General features: G+C 43.7%; 2 protein-coding genes across 2 annotated transcripts in view; one reads left to right on the top strand and one right to left on the bottom strand.

Annotated features, from left to right (window-relative positions):
- Positions 1 to 16821, top strand: part of LOC120059341 (inositol 1,4,5-trisphosphate receptor type 3-like) — a 45104-nt gene extending 28283 nt beyond the window's left edge. The window contains exons 30-58 of the mRNA XM_039008330.1: positions 46 to 246; positions 513 to 764; positions 959 to 1084; positions 1164 to 1289; positions 1466 to 1586; positions 1756 to 1937; positions 2147 to 2295; positions 2605 to 2713; positions 4084 to 4174; positions 4246 to 4421; positions 6093 to 6296; positions 6541 to 6648; positions 6841 to 7041; positions 7211 to 7321; positions 7701 to 7796; positions 7967 to 8068; positions 8192 to 8275; positions 10243 to 10353; positions 10663 to 10855; positions 10969 to 11088; positions 11209 to 11381; positions 12657 to 12821; positions 13026 to 13215; positions 13582 to 13683; positions 13884 to 14002; positions 14184 to 14349; positions 14427 to 14587; positions 14762 to 14923; positions 15203 to 16821. Of these exons, the coding sequence (XP_038864258.1) occupies positions 46 to 246; positions 513 to 764; positions 959 to 1084; positions 1164 to 1289; positions 1466 to 1586; positions 1756 to 1937; positions 2147 to 2295; positions 2605 to 2713; positions 4084 to 4174; positions 4246 to 4421; positions 6093 to 6296; positions 6541 to 6648; positions 6841 to 7041; positions 7211 to 7321; positions 7701 to 7796; positions 7967 to 8068; positions 8192 to 8275; positions 10243 to 10353; positions 10663 to 10855; positions 10969 to 11088; positions 11209 to 11381; positions 12657 to 12821; positions 13026 to 13215; positions 13582 to 13683; positions 13884 to 14002; positions 14184 to 14349; positions 14427 to 14587; positions 14762 to 14923; positions 15203 to 15328 (4227 nt within the window). The 3' untranslated portion in view covers positions 15329 to 16821. The remainder of the gene's footprint in view (positions 1 to 45; positions 247 to 512; positions 765 to 958; positions 1085 to 1163; positions 1290 to 1465; positions 1587 to 1755; positions 1938 to 2146; positions 2296 to 2604; positions 2714 to 4083; positions 4175 to 4245; positions 4422 to 6092; positions 6297 to 6540; positions 6649 to 6840; positions 7042 to 7210; positions 7322 to 7700; positions 7797 to 7966; positions 8069 to 8191; positions 8276 to 10242; positions 10354 to 10662; positions 10856 to 10968; positions 11089 to 11208; positions 11382 to 12656; positions 12822 to 13025; positions 13216 to 13581; positions 13684 to 13883; positions 14003 to 14183; positions 14350 to 14426; positions 14588 to 14761; positions 14924 to 15202) is intronic.
- LOC120059343 (sorting nexin-21-like) lies at positions 16027 to 19424 on the bottom strand. Its single transcript, XM_039008331.1, has 4 exons — positions 19325 to 19424; positions 18418 to 18700; positions 17962 to 18119; positions 16027 to 17873 (listed from the first exon to the last, which is right to left on the bottom strand). Exons 2-4 carry the CDS (start codon positions 18686 to 18688, stop codon positions 17106 to 17108), a joined length of 1197 nt encoding a protein of 398 aa, XP_038864259.1. The 5' UTR covers positions 18689 to 18700; positions 19325 to 19424; the 3' UTR covers positions 16027 to 17105.
- Between the last annotated feature and the right edge of the window lie 578 nt (positions 19425 to 20002).

Here is a 20002-nt window from a genome sequence, read left to right as displayed (position 1 = left end):
CGTCCTGTTTTCATCAGACATAATTATGTCCTCCCCCCCCCGCAGCTCATGGAGGCAGAGACAGTGCAGCACATCTTCAGCAATAACTACCAGCTGTGTACAGAGATCAGTGAGAACGTGCTGCAGCACTTCATCCACTGCCTGGCCACTCACGGACGCCATGTCCAGTACCTCAACTTCCTGCACACCATCATCAAGGCCGAGGGCAAGTACGTGAAGAAGTGCCAGGACATGATCATGACTGAGGTAAGACAACCTCCCACGCAACTTGCTTTTAACTTTTTTCATTGGTATGGAATCCTCAAAGTTGTAAATAAGGCTGCAGTATTTAAATATTTATAAAATCTTAGCGAAACATCTAGTCTGTCTTACAATCAAATATTTGTGTGAAACCCAGATGAGTAATTGAAAAATAACAGATGAACCACCTCCAAGCACTCACAAGCCACATGAATCATATCAGCAATGATGTAATTGTTTATCCCACACGGTGTGCTTGCTTTCCCCTCTAGTTAACCAACGCCGGTGAGGATGTGGTGGTGTTTTATAATGACAAGGCATCATTTGCCACCATGCTGGAGCTGATGGCAGAGTCCAGGGAGGGGGTTCAGGAGCACAGCCCCCTGCGCTACCACATCTCTCTGGTGGAGCTGCTATCTGCCTGCGCTGAGGGCAAGAACGTTTACACAGAGATCAAATGTACCTCACTGCTGCCCCTAGAGGACGTGGTGAGAGTGGTCACACACGAGGACTGCATCACAGAGGTATGTCTGAAATGGAGCAAGTATACAATTAGTTAGTAGCCTACGTCGTCCTCAGTTCGAAAAACCACAGCAGCATGCAATGATATGCAGACATACAACTGCAAAGGTAATGGAAACCATTATCATTACAAAATGTACAGAGGCCTGAGCCAGCTGTGTGTGTGTGTGTTCATGTTTACCCTTGTGGTCCTCAGGTGAAGGTTGCCTACGTGAACTTTGTGAACCACTGCTACGTAGATACAGAGGTAGAGATGAAGGAGATTTACACAAGCAATCACATCTGGAAACTGTTTGAGGACTTCACTGTGGACATGGCCAGGGTAAGTCTCACTCCCCAATCAGTGGGACCACTCTCACCCACAAGTTTCATCATCTCTAACCTCTCTCTTTTCCCTCTAGGTGTGTAACAAGAGAGAGAAGCGTCTGACTGACCCTATCCTGGAGAAGTACATCATCAACGTGGTGTTTGATACCATCAATGCCTTCTTCAGCTCCCCCTTCTCTGAAAACAGCACCTCTCTACAGGTCAGTCAGCTCTGATGCTACTGCCTACTCCGAGGCTTTGATATAAAGTTTAATGTAATGCACTGTTTAGTAGAGTGTGTTTTTGTTTGTATTGTGTCTGACAGTATTTGTGTAGTCATTTAACATGTCATGAATTCACATCATGTGATTCTCCTTCCTCTGTGCTTTGTAACCAGACCCACCACACCATAGTAACACAGCTGCTCCAGTCTAGCATGCGTCTGCTGGACTGTCCCTGGCTGCAGCAGCAACACAGAGGCCTGGTGGAGACCTGCATCCGCACTCTGGCTATGACAGGTAAAACAGGCCTACTGCAGGGCCCAGAGGTGGGCTACATTTAGAGCCACACAGGGTCAAACTAGGGTTGCGTTCCTTTGTGAATAGGACTTTAGATTTTTCGACATGGTTTGAGTGGGCGTACCTTTTGAACTCAATGATGACTTTCCCCAATCTTGTGTGTTTGCAGCGAAGAACCGCTCAATTTCCCTGCCTCTGGACCTGGATTCTCAGATAACCACCATGCTGAGCAGCAGTGCTCCCAACTCTCTGTCCCGCTCCAACCCCAACTACAAGAGCTCCACCCGCTCCAGCCGCCCCTCCGCCCCCAACAACCCCTGGGACTACAAGAACATCATCGAGAAGCTGCAGGTTCGACCCTTAAAACTACCCATTAATTACCCTGCTGCCTTCTCCCCTATCCTCTATCCATCACTTTATTCAGCCATACATAGCCACAACCGAATTACACATCATTCCTTGGCCTCTGTCTCTTTCTGGTTTGTTCCCTGTTCTTGAGGGTTTGGTGTTTGACACAGTGGGTATATTCCCTGTCCCTCTATCTATGCTGTGATGTTCAGGACATCATCAACACCCTGGAGGAGCGTCTGAAGCCGCTGGTGAACGCAGAGCTGTCTGTTCTGGTGGACGTCCTGCATCAGCCTGAACTCCTCTTCCTGGAGGGGACGGACGCACGGCAACGCTGCGAATCAGGAGGCTTCATCTCCAAGTAAGGGTCTGCATCTGAAATGGCACCCTGTTCTCTACGTAGTGCACTACTTTGGACCAAAGTCCTAAGGGAGGCCCTGGTCAAAAGTAGTGCACTATATAGGGAATCGGGTGCCATTTTGAACTCAATGATATGTCACTATGGTGTGGGGGCTGTGTGTGTGTGTGGGGATGATAGTGTTTATTTACCAACACGGTCACTGGGATTTACACATACAAATATTTACTCATGCAAACTCACTGCAAAGTGCAATAAAGAGCATTTTTGGCATGGTATGGATGAGGTCTAACACTGTCTTTGTGAACCCAGACTGATTCAGCACACTAAAGCCCTGATGAGCTCAGAGGAGAAGCTCTGTATCAAGGTTCTGAGGACCCTGCAGGAGATGCTCATACGCACACTGGACTTTGACGAGAAGGTAAAGACTTATGACCAGTCAGGGGTAGGTCTTGGAGATCAACCAATAGAATATCTGAGTCTATTTAAAGGCCCAGTGCAGTCAGAAACTTTAATTTCTTTAATATACTGAACAAAAATATGAGCGCAACAATTTCAATGATTTTACTGAGTTACAGTTCATATAAGGAAATCAGTCAATTTAAATAAATTAACTAGGTCCTAATCTATGGATTTCACATGACTGGGCAGGGGTGCACCGAGGCCCTCCCACTTGGGAGCCATGCCCAGCCAATCACAGTGAGTTTTTCCCCACAAAGGGGCTTTATTACAGACATAAATACTCCTCAGTTTCATCAGCTGTCCTTGTGGCTGGTCTCAGACGATCCCACAGGTAAAGAAGCCGGATGTGGAGGTCCTGGGCTGGCTTGGTTACACGTGGTCTGCGGTTGTGAGGCTGGTTGGATGTACTGCCAAATTCCTTAAAATGACGTTGGAGGTGGCTTATGGTAGAGAAATGAACAATAATTCTCTGGCAAAAGATCTAGTGGACATTTCTGCAGTCAGCATGCCAATTGCATGCTCCCTTAAAACTTGAGACATTTGTGGCATTGTATTGTGTGACAAAACTGCACATTATAGAGTGGCCTTTTGTCCCCAGTACAAGGTTCACCTATGTAATGATCACACTGTCTAATCAGCCTCTTGATATGCCCCACCTGTCAGGTGGATGGATTATCTTGGCAAAGGAGAAATGTTCACGAACAGGGATGTAAGCAAATTTGTGCACAAAATTTGAGAGAAATACGATTTTTGTGTGTATAGAAAAATTCTGCGATCTTTTATTTCAGCTCATGAAACATCGGCCCAGCACTACATGTTGCGTTTATATTTGTGTTCAGTATATATATTTCCACACCTAGTTGGAATAGTACTGTGACATTGTGAAAATTATGATGATGCTCTTTTAGTATAAGAGCTTTTTGAAAAGACCGCCTGAAATGTCTGCCTGTTTTGGTGAGATGGAGTTTTGTCCTGCCTGGTGACATCAATAGACCAATAATAAAGAGAGTTCCAAACATCTCTGCCAATAACAGCTAGGTTTCAGTTTCCCCCTTCCCACTCAGACCACTCCCAGACAATTCTATGAAAATGATTGCTTGAAAAATTGCTCTTTGCTAAGAAGCTATTTGTTTTCAATTGAAATGGAACAATCACTGTAAGGCGCTTAATTGTTACCCAGAAATGATTTGATATTGAGATCAAAAGGCTGCATTGGAACTTTAATAGAGGTTTTATGAAGGTGCTTATTGAGGTACTATTTGGGTAAGAAACTATCCAGTGTGCGTATGCTAACCATGTCTCTGTGTGACTGAATGCCTCTCCAATCAGGGCATTGCACTGAGGAAGGTGCTGCTACAGAACTACCTCTTCACCAACAAGAAGAACAGCAAGGGAGATCTGGTTGAACTTGGAGCAACAGGTTTGTTTATATTAGGCTTATAACATGATCGTTGCTGATTGTGTATATATTTACCGTGTGTTAATGTGTAGGTGCTGAGCAGGAGAGAGACTGGGCGGCTGTAGTTGCAGTCCAGTGTCGCCTGGACAGGGAGGGTGGCACAAAGCTCTTTACTGACCTCGTCATGAGCACCAAGAACGACAAGATCTTCCAGGAGAGCATCCAGCTGGCCATATGTCTGCTGGAGGGTGGCAACACAGAGATCCAGGTTAGATGTAACACATATAGCCTGCTGTACGGAGCAGGTGCATGGTGATTCTGTCGCAATAGGGGATTTTGCTATAAGACCATTGAGGTACCCCCGTCGAGAGTGACACAATTCGTCTCACTCAAGTTCTTATGTCACCCGGCTAACAGGTGACTCACAGGTCCGCCGGACTGACCTGGTTAGGTATCCTGCCCTTTATTCGGAGATTAGCCTTATTGTGGTGTCGTTAGGCGTTTTGTCGGGATCTTGGATAATATTAATCAGACTTAGAGAACCTTCTCATTTTACCTTCACTTTCCCTTTGTATGCTCCTATATCTAGACTCACGCAAGCTATGGCTTAGTTACGATTTATAGCCTATGTCCGTCGACTAATACTACTTGAATATTAATATAGAGGATACTTGTTACAGTAAAATTAGTATTCTGTCCAAACCATTATATGGTCTTTTGTGTAGAAACCAGGCTTATTTCCCTATATGTGGTAGTGTCAGAGGCGTTTTCTCCCACAGGGCTTTAGACAGAGCTTCTACTTTTTCTTCAATGTTTGCAAAGCACACAGTTATACACGTCATTACAGTTTCTCTACGTCTTTTCCAATGAACCATCAATAATCATCAAAACACTTGAACTCTCAATGCCTTATCTATGTATTACAACAAGCAGCTAATTACCTTAACGTCGGTTGACTTGGTTGGGAGAGTATGTTCTTCAACTCACAATTGCTCTACCGGTTTAGCCAATCACGTCAGTATCTGTTCCTCCTGCTAGAAGTTGTACCATGACCTTTTTCTTTTTTTGTATATTTTTTCTGATTAGTAACGAGACTGCTATCGTAGTTCAAGACCCTGTGTAACACCACTGAGAGTGTACGGTGTGTGCTTGACTCAGTAGGTCTCGCCTAAAAACCAGCGGTCAAAAGGTACAATTGTTCTAGAGTATGAAATTCAGACATGTATCTGTTTCTCCTACTAGAAGTCGCACTATGATTTACTAATTAGTGAAGAGACGGTTCGAGAGCAACACCCTTCATAGCACCAACTACGCCCTTCATCCACTCCAATTTGGTGGATATATTCAGCGTGAAAATGTATGGGGTAGTCGACTCCGTATGTCTCATTCATAAATCAGAAGTCAAAAGATACAATTGTTCTAGAGTATGAAAGCCAGATATTACCTTTTAGGTTGATGATAGTTTGAAGTATCACGAGTTCAGTGATAAGTCAAGTCGCACTATCACACCCTTTTTTTGGAAAGCATGCTTCTTATATACTCTGGGGGACCAAGTCAGCCTCAACACTCGGTTTACATTTCTATTCTTGTCAGCGAATGCGGCAAGCTGTCTCTGAATATATTATCAGCGACTATGCCTATGCGTTCTCTAAGTTTAAACCTTCCATCAATTTAACCCAAACAATCTCTTCTACTGTTGGTCTGACTTCCTCCTGGTTGATTGATGGCTCGCCTTCTGCCTCTGCTGGGGGTGGTGATTGGATGCAAGATATCCTATCCAACCAGTCGTTTGTCCCCCACCCAAGTGGCAGAACCAGTGATGAAGATGTGGGCGGATCCAGTACGGGAGGTGTCATCAGAGCCTTTTTTTGTGTTTCCGCGTCAATTCTTTCCTTATAATAATGCACTGATCCTCTTCCTTTCTGTGGATTTCCTTCAGAACTCCTTCTACAAGCTGATGATGGGGGACAACAAGTCTGAGAAGTTCTTCAAGGTCCTCCACGACCGGATGAAAAACGCCCAGATGGACATCAAGGCCAACGTATCAGTCAGCGTGGGGGAGATGAGTAACAAAGCCAATGACAACAAAGACCTGGAGACCAGTGAGCGGAACACTACTCTGATCTTAGATAGTCAAATGCAGGTTTAGATTGTAGTGATTGTAAAAGATAATGATGGTAATTTATGAAAAACAATGATTCTGTGTCAATGACTACATAAGTCTATGGTACGGATATTGTTGGTGTGTTTGAACTGTCACTTCACTCTATTCATGGTGCCCTCCCTGGTATTTGTTCCTGACAGGCTCTGGTGGGTTGGTTCTACCTGCGACTACTCTGCCTCTCTTGGCCCCCTCGATCGCCCAGGTCACTGCCCTGGCTTCGGAGCCTGAGCAGAAGGAAGTGGAGACCGAGATGGGCCCTGCAATCATCATTATGAAACCCATTCTGCGCTTCCTCCAGCTGCTCTGTGAGAACCACAACCAGGATCTGCAGGTGAGAGGAAAAACAAGCACCACTTATACAGCTGATACTGCTAATACTGCTCTCTGCTGAGGTCTAAACAGACTGACGTCATTATATAGAAACTCCCCTGTGAGGTAGCTAGTAGATAGGGGTGATAAAACTGTTCTGGTCTGTTTGACCTATTGACCCTACAATACTGTTGTCCGACCATCCTTCTCCCAGAACTTCCTTCGCTGCCAGAACAACAAGACCAACTACAACCTGGTATGTGAGACGCTGCAGTTCCTGGACATCATGTGTGGCAGCACCACGGGAGGCCTGGGTCTGTTGGGCCTCTACATCAACGAGAGCAACGTGAGCCTCATCACCCAGACCCTGGAGACGCTCACAGAGTACTGCCAGGGCCCCTGCCAGGAGAACCAGGTCAGATAGCCACACACAGAGTGCTACGGAAATTATTACTTTAAACAGAAACTTTGATAATACCGGCAGGAATGAGGTTTATTCAAAGTTCCGTTAGGTTTCAGACAAATAACACAGGGTTGTTTTGTCAAAATGATAATAACTTTCTAGGTGTGCTTTGTTTTTGTAGACTTGTATAGTGACCCATGAGTCGAATGGAATCGACATCATCACAGCCCTCATACTGAATGACATCAGTCCTCTGTGTCGTTACCGCATGGAGATGGTGCTGCAGCTCAAGGTTCACTTACTGTTCTCTATTACAGATTTTTGTGTCCTCACTCACTCGTCTGTGTCCTCACTCACTCGTCTGTGTCCTCACTCACTCGTCTGTGTCCTCACTCACTCGTCTGTGTCCTCCCTCACTCGTCTGTGTCCTCCCTCACTCACTCGTCTGTGTCCTCCCTCACTCACTCGTCTGTGTCCTCCCTCACTCACTCGTCTGTGTCCTCACTCACTCGTCTGTGTCCTCACTCACTCGTCTGTGTCCTCACTCACTCGTCTGTGTCCTCACTCACTCGTCTGTGTCCTCACTCACTCGTCTGTGTCCTCACTCACTCGTCTGTGTCGTCCCTCTGAAATGATATAGTCGGTGACGGTGTTGTGTCTCCTGTTTCCAGGACAACGCCTCCAAGCTGCTACTGGCTCTGATGGAAAGTCGCCATGACAACGAGAATGCAGAGAGGATACTGTTCAACCTTCGACCTCGGGAACTGGTCAGAGCAAATACTCATTTCTATTTCTTCTCTCTCTCTCTCTCTCTCTCTTTTTTTCTCCTCATTCTTTTTTTTACTAACTAGCCTCTAAAACGGCAATTGTATACACATATCAAGGTGCAGCACACTACAGAATACACCAGTCAACATTAGTATCACACTGTCCCCAGGTGAAGGTGATAAAGAAAGCCTACCAGCAGGAGAGTGAATGTGAAGGTGGAGAGGTGTCACCTCAAGAGGTCGGCCACAACATCTACATCCTGGCACTTCAGGTAACACTCCCATTCAGAATAATAGAGTATATATATGCACTCCTATAATAACGTAATAAGGTCATGTTAGAGAATAATGCTTTCACATGTTATGCTTATGATTGTGGGCCATGTTTTGGTCAGCTGGCGAGGCACAACAAGATACTGCTCAATCTGCTGAAACCTGCAAAGAGGACCAAGGAGGGAGAGGAGGGCATATCCTCTATGGTGAGTGTCTCTCTCTCTCTCTCAATTTCAATTCAATTTCAATTTAAGGGGATTTATTGGCATGGGAAACACATGTTTACATTGCCAAAGCAAGTGAAATAGATAATAAACAAAAGTGAAATAAACAATTTAAAAAATGAACAGTAACTCTCTCTGATTCAGAGAGGTTGGGTTAAATGTCCCTTTCTCTCTGTCAGCTGTTGCATTCATTTGATTACTTTTGTATTTTCATTCCCTTCTGGGCAGAATTCTTTGCAGCCTTTCTAATATGTGTTTATTTGAAGTCAGGATATTTGTTCAAGGCAAGCTTCAGCATATCTGGTCTTCTCATTAGAAGAGGAAGTTGCCTCACTCTGTACTTCTGTGCTGCAGCTGCTCGCATTCATGGCAGCAGTGACTCACTGCAAACTTTGTTTAACAATGGATTTTAGCGTTACATGGGGATATTTTCATATCTGTGCTTTGTTTGCATGCCTGAAAATGGTTCAACATAAAGCGAGACTAAAGTATTATAAAACTGGTTGTTTGGATCCTGGATGTTGATTGGTTGATATGCGGGTGTTGTGGTACAACCCCGTAAAATACCATGATGTGTTAATGTCGTAAATCCACTGTCCTGCAGCCCAAGCAGGAAATTCATAAACTTCATCTCCCTCGGGGAAAAAAAGCATCTACACATTTATTTTTCCATGCTACTGTTTGGTTTGCAACAGTTGGGCGTTGTAAAAACCTACATGTCTGGCTCTATGACCTGTGCAACAATGTATCATTTTACATGGAATCCGTGAACACTCAGAATTCCATTTAATTCATTAACCAGCCTATGTAGGCCTATTGGATATGTATAAACCTCTAAAAGTCTAAGCCTTGGGGTGGGGGTTCTACTAAGCTAACATATGGAATTGTTTTAAGATGGTCATACCATGGATCATTTAGTGTTTGATTTAGAATTTTAGGACCTCTGTAGGTTTAAAAAAAGATGTACAAAAGTCAATAATAAGGAATAAGGTTTGTCCTATATCTAGGAGTGTCTGTCCTATATCTAGGAGATGTAAGAAAGCTCAGGAAATATTTGTGTTTTTTGGACACATACAGTGGGGAGAACAAGTATTTGATACACTGCCGATTTTGCAGGTTTTCCTACTTACAAAGCATGTAGAGGTCTGTAATTTTTATCATAGGTACACTTAAACTGTGAGAGACGGAATCTAAAACAAAAATCCAGAAAATCACATTGTATGATTTTTAAGTAATTAATTTGCATTTTATTGCATGACATAAGTATTTGATCACCTACCAACCAGTAAGAATTCCGGCTCTCACAGACCTCAAACAAACACTGGCTGTCACCAACCAGCGCCAGGACCATGGACAGTTCTTTCACTCGTGTGCCATCAACAGAAACGTCACTATTAACATCACCAACTAGCTTTGGACTCGCCAACCATAATTAGTTGTTGCCTATGTTGGATAGTTAATAAATCATTATCATTGAATCTCTGCTAGCTAGCTACATTCCAATGATTTGTTTAGCATAGCAATGTCGAATGAATAGAATTCATAGTTTTAACGACTGGGTCAAAACATGACAAAATAACTAACCAACCTGCTTGGGTAGCAATTTTAGAATGCAAAAACAAATTTACTCATTAAAATAATGTTTTTAATGAAAAAATGTCTTTCATATTTTTATCAATATTTTGGTAACCATTTTATAAAAGCAATAAGGCCATAGAAACCAGGGATTATTGTGTAATAACTCCCTCCTAAAAACTGCTCCTGGCCCGAAGCAAACAGAGTTATCACACGATAATCCCCGGGTTCTCATGTTTTATTGCTTAAGTTTATAATTTGTGGAGGTTGAATTGAAACAAGCTGAATGGGAAAAGCTAGGTTGCTCAGATCCACTGATAATGCTCTTTAGTATTATTGTTGTTGTTAATGTTTATCCTGTTGACTTCCTGCAGTTGAACCTGAACAATCGGCCGCTCTCTCAAATGTTGAAATCTACCGTGCCGGTAGAGAGTGAGGAGCAGGACCCACTGGAGTTCTATGACCAGCACACTTCACAGATAGAGGTCTCTACCCTTCTCCCTCAACTCACCCGTACTACAGTAGTCGATCTTTCTAATTGTAAATAGTTCAACTGAAGTGCCCATTGCAAAATGTATTGAATGATAATAATATAACAACAATAAAAAATAATGAATGTCATTTAGCAGATGCTTTTATCCAAAGCGACTCAGTCATGCATGCATACATTTTATGTACAGCTGGTCATGGGAATCAAACTCATTATCCTGGCATTGCAAGCACCATGCTCTACTAACTGAGCTACAGAGGACCAAAAGACCCCTGTCCTAACTTGTCCCTTCTCGTCCGGTCAGATTGTGCGTGAGGACCGCAGCATGGAGCAGATCGTGTTTCCCATTCATCCCATCTGTGAGTTCCTGACGGAGGAGTCCAAGTTCCGTGTGTTCAACACCACTGAGCAGGACGAGCAGGGCAGCAAGGTCACACACTTTTTCCAGCAGGCCTCCTTCCTCCACAACGAGATGGAGTGGCAGAAGAAGCTCCGCAGTAAGCCAGGCTCAGCTGATCCAGTAGATATTTTCTACTGGCCTCAACGTTTCCTCTCTATCTCATGCTGTTTGATGATAGAAGAAGACTGAAGAGTGTTGTTTGTGTTTCAGGTATGCCGGTGCTGTTTTGGTTCTCTCGCAGGATGAGCACCTGGGGCAGCATCTCCTTTAACCTGGCCGTCTTCATCAACCTCATCATCGCTTTCTTCTACCCCTACGACTCAGGCCAAGGTGTGTGTGTGCCCGTAGTCATTATCCTGTGTACTTATTGAAGACCATAATTATGAGAAACTGAGACATATAAATGTTTTTTTATATATTGATGATCCCAATGTGATTGCTGTCCTCCAGGTGCGATAGATGACTCGATGCTGTCAATGCTGTTCTGGGGTTTCCTGGGTCTGTCTGTCATGGGCATGTTTTCCAAACGATACGGCCTCAGGCCCTTCACTGTGGCCCTCATACTGCGCTCCATATACTGCTTCGGCATCGGCCCCACTCTCATCCTACTGGGCACCCTCAATGTAAGCTTCACTTATGAGTGAATTCTAACTTCCACTTGAGTCATGCATCACAACCCTATACCACACCTTGATGATAAGATGAATATCATCAGGGTTGGGGAGTAACGGTATAAGGGATTACAAAAAAACGGACAACTGTAATCCGTTACCAGCAAAAATATTGTAATCAGATTACAGATAATTACTTTGAGGATTACTTTTAAATTCAGAAAGGATGTTTGCGTAAAAAAATCTTTGACCCTTTTCTGTTTTCTGAAAGACATTCAAATCAGCATTGAAAAAAAGGCGCAAGTTTAAGTTTGTTCCACCTGAGCGAGTCTGACCACAAGTCAGAGAACACTATGATGACACACCAAACGTGTTTGATGGATCGCGGGTATAGAGCAGGAATAGGCTTTTGTAGGCTACAAAAAGCTATGTCTTCCAATGGTGCGACTGCTGTCGGCGTCTAAAGATTATCTAACTTGAATAAACGTTAAATAACCTTATTATTGATATCTACATAGCTCATTGATGTGAATCACACTACATAATTTAGCTATTTGTGACTTGCGGATTGTGGTTGTTGTGGATGACTGTTCAGAAATCTAAATGTGTATTTGAACCCAATAATGGTTGATTTGAAGAAGTTTAAGCTGCCTATCAATCATTGTTTTTGAAACCAGTGGACAGCCAGTGAAAAATGCGCTCTTGCAACAGCTGCACAGTGCGGATCCCAGCCTATGGAATAAAAGTGGGGCTTTTATTGCTCAATCTAAATCATGCTGATAAAAAAAAATCAATCCATAGACCTAATGGACACATGTTCAAACTCGCACATTTTTGATAGATTTATAGCGGTAATCTGTAGTTGCTACATCAATTTTTGGACTTATAAATTATATATATTGATGTAAAGATGTAATTTAATCGTATTATTATTATTATGTAGTAGTAGAAAGCGATGGGTTAGAAGAAGCCTACATAACCAAGCCAACAAAGTAAAATGTAACATCCATATATTGCCAGCTATGTAAACTTTAACATTGATTTATCCTGCAATAGATGTTGTTTAATTGGTAACATACATTTTTGTCTTTTTCTAATGCCTCTTAAGGGGAAAGTAATCAAAAAGTAACAGAATGTAATCAGATTACGTTACTGATTTTGGGTAATCCAAATGTTACATTACTGATTACAATAACGGATTACATTTAGAAAGTAACATACCCAACCCTGAATATCATCTATGAAAGTATGGTGAACCCATGACTGTTCATCTGTTCCACTCCACAGCTGATAAATAAGATAGTGTTTGTGGTGAGCTTTGTGGGCAACAATGGGACATTTATCATGGGCTACCGTGCGATGGTGATGGACGTGGAGTTCCTGTATCACCTGGCCTACGTTCTGACCAGCACCCTGGGGCTCTGTGTCCACGAGCTCTTCTACAGCTTCCTGGTGGGTAACCCTCATGACTCACAAATATATATGTTGTTAATAATATTACTGGCATTAAGTACCAATCACCTGGCAATAAATTCCTTGGCATGCACACACATCTAAATACACGTACACAGACCCGTACATACAGTAGATAACTCTGGCAGGATTTCCCTACTGTATGTCTACTCTAAAAGCATGGTACCTTTGTTCTGTGTGCAGCTGTTTGATCTGATCTACCGAGAGGAGACCCTGTTCAACGTGATAAAGAGTGTGACCCGGAATGGGCGCTCCATCCTGCTCACTGCCCTGCTAGCCCTCATCCTGGTCTACCTGTTCTCCATTGTGGGCTTCCTCTGCCTCAAGAACGACTTCATCATGGAGGTGGACCCTCTGCCTCAGATCGACTCAGGTACTGGACCATCAGAGACTCAAATAGCCTCTACTAGTAGTCAGCGTATGGAAGGTACAATAAGACATGGTCAATCAAACCTGTATGGCAGGGCTCTCCAACCCTGTTCCTGGAGAGATACCCTCTTGTAGGTTTTCAGCTCAACCCCAGGTGTAACTAACCTGATTCAGCTTATGAACCAGCTAATTATTAGAATCAGGTGTGCTAGATTAGGGTTGGAGCTAAAACCTACAGGACATTAGCTCTCCAGGAACAGGGAGAGCCCTGGTGTATGGTATAGGGTTGTGCTGTATGGTATAGGGTTGCGCTGTATGGTATAGGGTTGCGCTGTATGGTATAGGGTGGTGATTGGGTTCTCTTCTACAGGAGGACATGGCAATGAGGAGGCATCCCAGGACATCCTGAACTCCTGCAGTGGAGATGGAGTCAGCTGCACTGCCGAGACAGGATTCCTTGCTGAACCTGATGGTTAATCTCTACTTATTAAATCCTCTATTGCTGCTTTGATTCTTAAGTCACCCTCATCATGTGACAGGTTTGGATAGGAAATAAAGGTTAAATAAGAAAAATATTTAGTTTGGATGGGTGTCAGATGATGAATTGTCAAATATCATGTACTTGGAGTCTGGTGTGAGGGGTACATAGATAAACAATTCACGTTTTTGCAGAGGAGAACAATTCGGAGCGGGCCTGTGACACTCTGCTCATGTGCATTGTCACCGTGCTGAACCACGGGCTGAGGAACGGTGGAGGGGTGGGAGACGTGCTACGAAAGCCCTCCAAAAACGTAACAACGAAGACACAACACGCACTCTTGCTATACTTACTATCCATCTCATACACAATCAGTATCACATCATGTCAAAGAGCACAAATGTTCCACAAACCAACATAATATTTACTGTACATTGTATTATGACCGAACATTTGAAAACGTGTCATTAACAACGTCATTGCATACCCTGCAGGAGCCACTGTTCCCAGCCCGCGTCATCTACGATCTCCTCTTCTACTTCATTGTCATCATCATCGTACTCAACTTGATCTTTGGTGTCATCATCGACACCTTCGCTGACTTGCGTAGTGAGAAACAGAAGAAAGAGGAGGTCCTCAAGACCACCTGCTTCATCTGTGGTAAGAAATGGAGATTTGACTGTTATATTGGCTCATTTTATGCATTCTGGACATTCAACCTGAAACTCTCCCTGCAGGTCTGGAGAGGGACAAGTTTGACAATAAAACGGTGTCTTTTGAGGAACACATAAAGTTGGAGCACAACATCTGGAACTACCTGTATTTCATCGTGCTTGTTCGCGAGAAGAACAAAACTGACTACACAGGTCCAGAGAGTTATGTGGCCCTCATGATAAAGGTAAAGTAACCGGCTTTGATTCTAGTTTCATTGGAGACACACCCACCTCTACTCTATTTCTCACTGAAACCATTTTACAACGTCTCGTTGTTGTAAGTAGCATTAGATACCTTTGTCTCTGGGGTCATCTATTGCTAGGAGAAGCATTACCACTGACTCTACATGTCTCCTCAGAGTAAGAACCTGGACTGGTTCCCCCGCATGCAGGCCATGTCCCTGGTGGTGACGGATGGAGACGGGGAGCAGAATGAAATGAGGAACCTGCAGGACAGACTGACGTCCACTATGAACGTGGTCAGCCAACTCACAGGACAACTAACAGAGCTCAAAGAACAGGTCAAGGCCAAACAGAGCTTGCCAGTGCATACACAATATTTGGTTCTGGTTGCCCAGATAACACAGCACACAAGACAATACATGTATTCACAGGATATCTTATCCAGGGCAAGTCACATGACCTGTATAATGATGATGACGACCTATTTGGGAGAAAAAACAAACTAAGTCTGGTGTACAATTAGGTGAACTGATGTCCTCATAATATAGGCTAGTGTTTCCAGCAGGATGACCCTGGCCTGGCTGACATAGTGTGTTGTTGCACTGTTTCCTGTGTAGATGACGGAGCAGAGGAAGAGGAGGCAGAGGATGGGCTTCGTGGATGTCCAGTCAGGAGGAGCTGGTGCAGCTAGTGTAACCCCCAGTGCTGCTGGAGGAAACCACCAGATGTTCAACAAACCCTGATGTCCCGTCTTACCGCCATAGACTGGAAGAGTCCACCGAGCCTATCCATCCATCATGTGTTAAACATAGTGGCGATGTTCTTAGTTGTGACTGATGCTGAGTGGACTGAGTTACTGCTGTTGGGTTCTTTGTAAATCAATGTTTTTCTTCAAGGGCCCCTTCAGTACTTCCGGTAGTCTGAAGCAATAGAGGAATACCTCACGTCCTCTCCCCTCATCTCCTTCTCAAAACCCTTTGGATGAGAAAGCCAGAGGTCCCGTCCCTCTGACCTCTTCCAATGGGTTTTGAGAAGGAGACGACTATGGAATTGAGATCTTCCCAGTCCATGGGTGTTTGTCCTCACAGCTATCTATTAATGGCATTTGCACTGTTGCTGTGACAGACGTACCTCAGATGAGGAAATTATGGAAAATTGATTCCTGCAAAGCAGGAAGCAACATGTCCATCCTTTATATGAATGTATGTATATACACTGATTAATACAGTAGGCACATGAGTACCACAATGTTTGAGTGTCTGAAACATGCATGTGATTTGGTTTGGAACTTGTCACAGGGCCATTGGACTGGTTAGAGAAGTGTCTCCATTGCACTGTGAGTGCTTGCATTGAGAAATTGTTCTGACAGGCCTCAGTAAAATATTTGATTTTAACTGTGTTTTATCTTCTTTACATGCCAGATCTTCCAAATGAAGTCAACTTTTTTGGGAGATAGATTTATTAAACAAAATACATATTTCAATCATTTTAGTATACAAAGAAAGAGTGAAATGTTAAGGCAAGAGTTCAAAGGTGCAAGGCAGGCACTTTCAGAGAAAGATGTAACATTGTTGCAAGTGTTTAATCTAGGCTATTGAGAAAATTCTTAGGTTAGTTTGAAATTGTCACTCAAGCATATAGACTAGCCTATTTCACAGTGCAACAAAAGGTTTACCTCCCTGCTCTATCACAGGATTGTAGGTCTGCTTTGAAATAACGTCATTAGTGATACAAGACCTATTTCAGTTACTGCCTGCAGTATGGCAAAAATACGCTTCCAGCTGTGCATTCAGATTCTTATTTCGCTCCTCCTCCCTCATGAAAGGAAACAAACCTGAATTATTTTCCCTTATGTAAGTCTATATTGACATTAAAGTGACAAATCCAAATCTGGTACAGAGGCTGCATAATACTATAGCAATATAAACAAATTAGTTAATGATTACAATTCCTTGCTAACAAGTAGGAGAGCTGTCAGACATTGGTTTTTCTTTAATGTGTAAACAAGAAAATAATATCTACCTCACAGGTAGAAAATTATTACTTTAACTTGTGCAAAGTTTGTCCTTAAAAATGCATGTTCTATCCTTTTGTCATCCTAAAGTTATTAATCCACTTAAATCTCAAGAATGTGAATGGCATAATTGAAAAGGTTTTAAAAAGCAGGAATATTTTAGAAATAGTGACCTATTATTTGCTGTTAACTGTTTTGGAAAAATACGTTTAATAAATTATTTCCAAGCAGCTGTATCAAATATAATGTGGATAAAAATGACTAACATGTCTACAATTTACAAGATAAAACAATCAAGCAAATAATTTGAACTTTATATACAATAACATGCGATTGTTTTCTGCTATTTGTGCATGACTTGGTAGGTTGAGTGTATTCAAATTAGAATGTCTAACAGTTCAGACAGTGCTGTGGGAAATACATGTCAAGAGACCAAAGACCAAATCCCTCATTACTAGGTTACATGAAATTCTTTCCTCATAACTATGAGCACCATTATCTTTGGGTTAAGTGGCCTTCTCCCTTTTGAGCTTGGCCTTAGTGTCTCCCTCGCTCTCCACCAGGGCCTCCATCAGGTACTCCTTCAGGCTGGGCTGGTTCCCTATATCAGCCCCAGAGTCCTGGATCTCCTGAAGCAGCACTTCCCACTGCCGCTTATCCTTAGAGATCTTCCATGACAGTCTGACGTTGGTCTGGAGAAGAGGAATGAGCAGTGGGTGAAAGTGGTGCTGCTGCAAGGCCTCCGGTGAGGGGGCCAGGTCCCTCAGGGCTCGGTCACAGTGCTCCTGGGCCTCCCCCAGCTGCTCCAGCTCCTGGAAGCAGGTCACCAGGGCCAACAGGGTGAAGAGCCAGTGGGTGCCCTGCTGGTGATGGGGCTGCTGCTTTCCCTGCTGCTCACAGCCTAGCTTCTCCTGGAGCCTCAGGCCATTGAGCAGAGGGCCCAGGGCCTCCTGGTAACGGCCCACACGCATCAGCATCTGGCCAGCCTTCAGGTCACCCAGGTAGAAGAACTCCAGAAAGGTGGGCGAGCGCCGCAGCTCAGCCAACGAGTGCATGTGGGTCAGGTACTGCTCAAACGCTCGGCTCCGCTTGGCGATGGTCTCAGCCACAAAGTTTTTACGCAGCTTCTTGCGGGGGAAACCGACGCGCTCCATGTTGTCCCTGTGACGACGGCGAAGGCAGCTGTGCAGGCGCTTAAAGTCAGTGTATCGCCGGGTGATGGCGGCGGGGGTTTCATCAAACATCCCAGACTGGATCAAATGGATGGTGTAGAGCTGAGGAGGAGGTAGTACACCGTCAACAAGATGACACACACAGGCTTAGCCAGGCAATAGACATTCGTCTCTGCTGTTTCACACGTACCACATACTTGGATGAGCTCTCTTGCACCACACTGGCATCAGTCACTTCAAACACCAGCTTCTGAGGAACACTGTGGAATCTTAAGTTCCTCCAGCTATCCTGCAGCTGACGTGTGAGTAGGGATGAGCCTCCAGGAGACGGGCCCACTGGGCTGGTGTCTGAGGAACAAAGGCAGATACACGTCAGCTCAGCTAAGACAGCCCTCAACCCACTCATCTAAAACAGAAAGCTCACGTTTGCACAAACTGAAAAACCTGAAGTGAAACTTGCGGTTTCAAGAAAGCAGAATACACTGGAATGAATGCTATTCTTATTCTGGTCAGATAGTTTCAGTTGACTAATAGTACAGTACATTAATGTTTATACAAAGACATATCACAGTGCTGGATAAGTGTATACCACCATCTATCTGCCTGCTATATGGGAGATCATTGTTGTGAATTATGTCTACAATACCTGTGCTGCTGAATCCATCCTCTATGGACTCTCCAAGGTAGTCTGAGTCACTGTCTGGTCCTGAGGCCTCACCTGGGTCTTCGGATTCCAGGGCGCTCTCCCCATCGAAGCAGAGTGTTCCCCCAAGCCGCTCTGAGACACACTCTGTATCGTCCTCTAACTCAGAACTCTCTGGGAAGCTTTCCTCTGTTACATCAATTGGCTCCTTAGAGACTACTTCTCCTTCTTTGAACAGTGTCCGTCGCAGTCTGTCCATGAGCTTAGAAGCCATCCCAGCAGACCACTAGGAAATACTTTCAGTAAGTTCATTTGATGTCAGATATAGTGTACAACCTACAAGAACTCTATGTGGGTGTACAGCAAGTCAGCTTATAATAGTCAATAATCACAATCATTATTTCGTATGGCAATGTGTAAAATCAGTCAACTCTGACAAGCTAACGTTACTACTGTTACACCAACTAAAATGTTTGGATGAAAACATTGCAGCACATCAATAATGCAAATGTTCCAGCAAGATAACTGAGTAGAGGGCGTGGTCTAAATAAAGAAAATAGCAAATGTTATAGTTAGTTAGCTAACGTTAGCTCTTCTTTGAATATTGTCTTTGCCTTTTAAACAGACATGCATGCAATATGGAGAAACAAGCGTTCCGGCGTGTAAAAGTATTCAGCGAAACAAAACAAGCTAACTAACTAGGATTAGCAGACAAGCTAGTTACGAATACAAAATAGGGTAACTTAACGAGCTAACTACAGTAGCTAGCTAGTCAAATTAGCTTGATCAGCTAGCTAGTCAAATTAGCTTGATCAGCTAGCTAGCTACGGATAACAACGTACTTTAATTTATTTGGCTAAACCTAGCGGGCAAGCTTCAATTCATAGCTAAAGTCGCAAATCTCACTCACTGTTATAATGGATCCGTAAAGCTCCCTTAGCTATTTCATCAGCATTATGCAGCTTCTGAGTCTGCCCCAAATTTATTTAGGACAGTCTGTCCAAATAGTGTGTGATTGCGTCCCAGAATTCGGGGCGTTCCTGCATGTGGGCATTCCTGTATCAGGAACGCCCCCGTAATTATGACTGGGGTGCGTTCGTAATTTCACTTTAGTGTTTTCCTATATGGCTGGACGTAGCCAGCAAGCTAGCCAACTTTAGCCAGTGAGCTTGGGTGCTTTACTTCGGTTGTGAGGTCTGAGCGATCGGATTAACCCTTCTCCTTTATTTAAGTAAACCGGGAACTGTGACGATGATTAAACATATTTGAAAAGTGGTCATGACTGATTCAGACCTGTGTAGTTTGTTGACTCTCACCTCTCTGTTACCCCTGAGAGACCTTTAAAAAATATATAATTTACTCCTACAAGTAGATTCCAGCTTTATGCAAACAAAAAGAGGAGGCTGGACATATCTGACAGGAAGATGTGTTGAAGGTGTGGTGAAACCCATAGAGAATGATAGAGGCCTCTGGTGGCCAAAAGGGTAAAAGCATGGGCAGTGCCATTGAGGGCTTCCACCATTTCCAACTTAATTTACTGATCCCTCCTGGCGACCCTGTTGGAGTCATGTTTTGAAGAAATAAATTG

This window comes from Salvelinus namaycush, chromosome 14 (genome assembly GCF_016432855.1).
Source record: "Salvelinus namaycush isolate Seneca chromosome 14, SaNama_1.0, whole genome shotgun sequence".
Taxonomy (NCBI): Eukaryota; Metazoa; Chordata; class Actinopteri; order Salmoniformes; family Salmonidae; genus Salvelinus; species Salvelinus namaycush.
Note: the sequence above shows the minus strand (reverse complement) of the source record. Positions and strands in the feature narration are given on the sequence as shown.

Excerpts from the sequence above, each read along its gene's own strand:
- LOC120059343 (XM_039008331.1), bottom strand. The coding sequence starts at position 18,688 with ATGGCTTCTAAGCTCATGGACAGACTGCGACGGACACTGTTCAAAGAA. Across the intron at positions 18,120-18,417 it reads GGATGGATTCAGCAGCACAG|ACACCAGCCCAGTGGGCCCG; the intron begins GTATTGTAGACA and ends TTTGTTCCTCAG. Across the intron at positions 17,874-17,961 it reads AGAGCTCATCCAAGTATGTG|CTCTACACCATCCATTTGAT; the intron begins GTACGTGTGAAA and ends CCTCCTCCTCAG.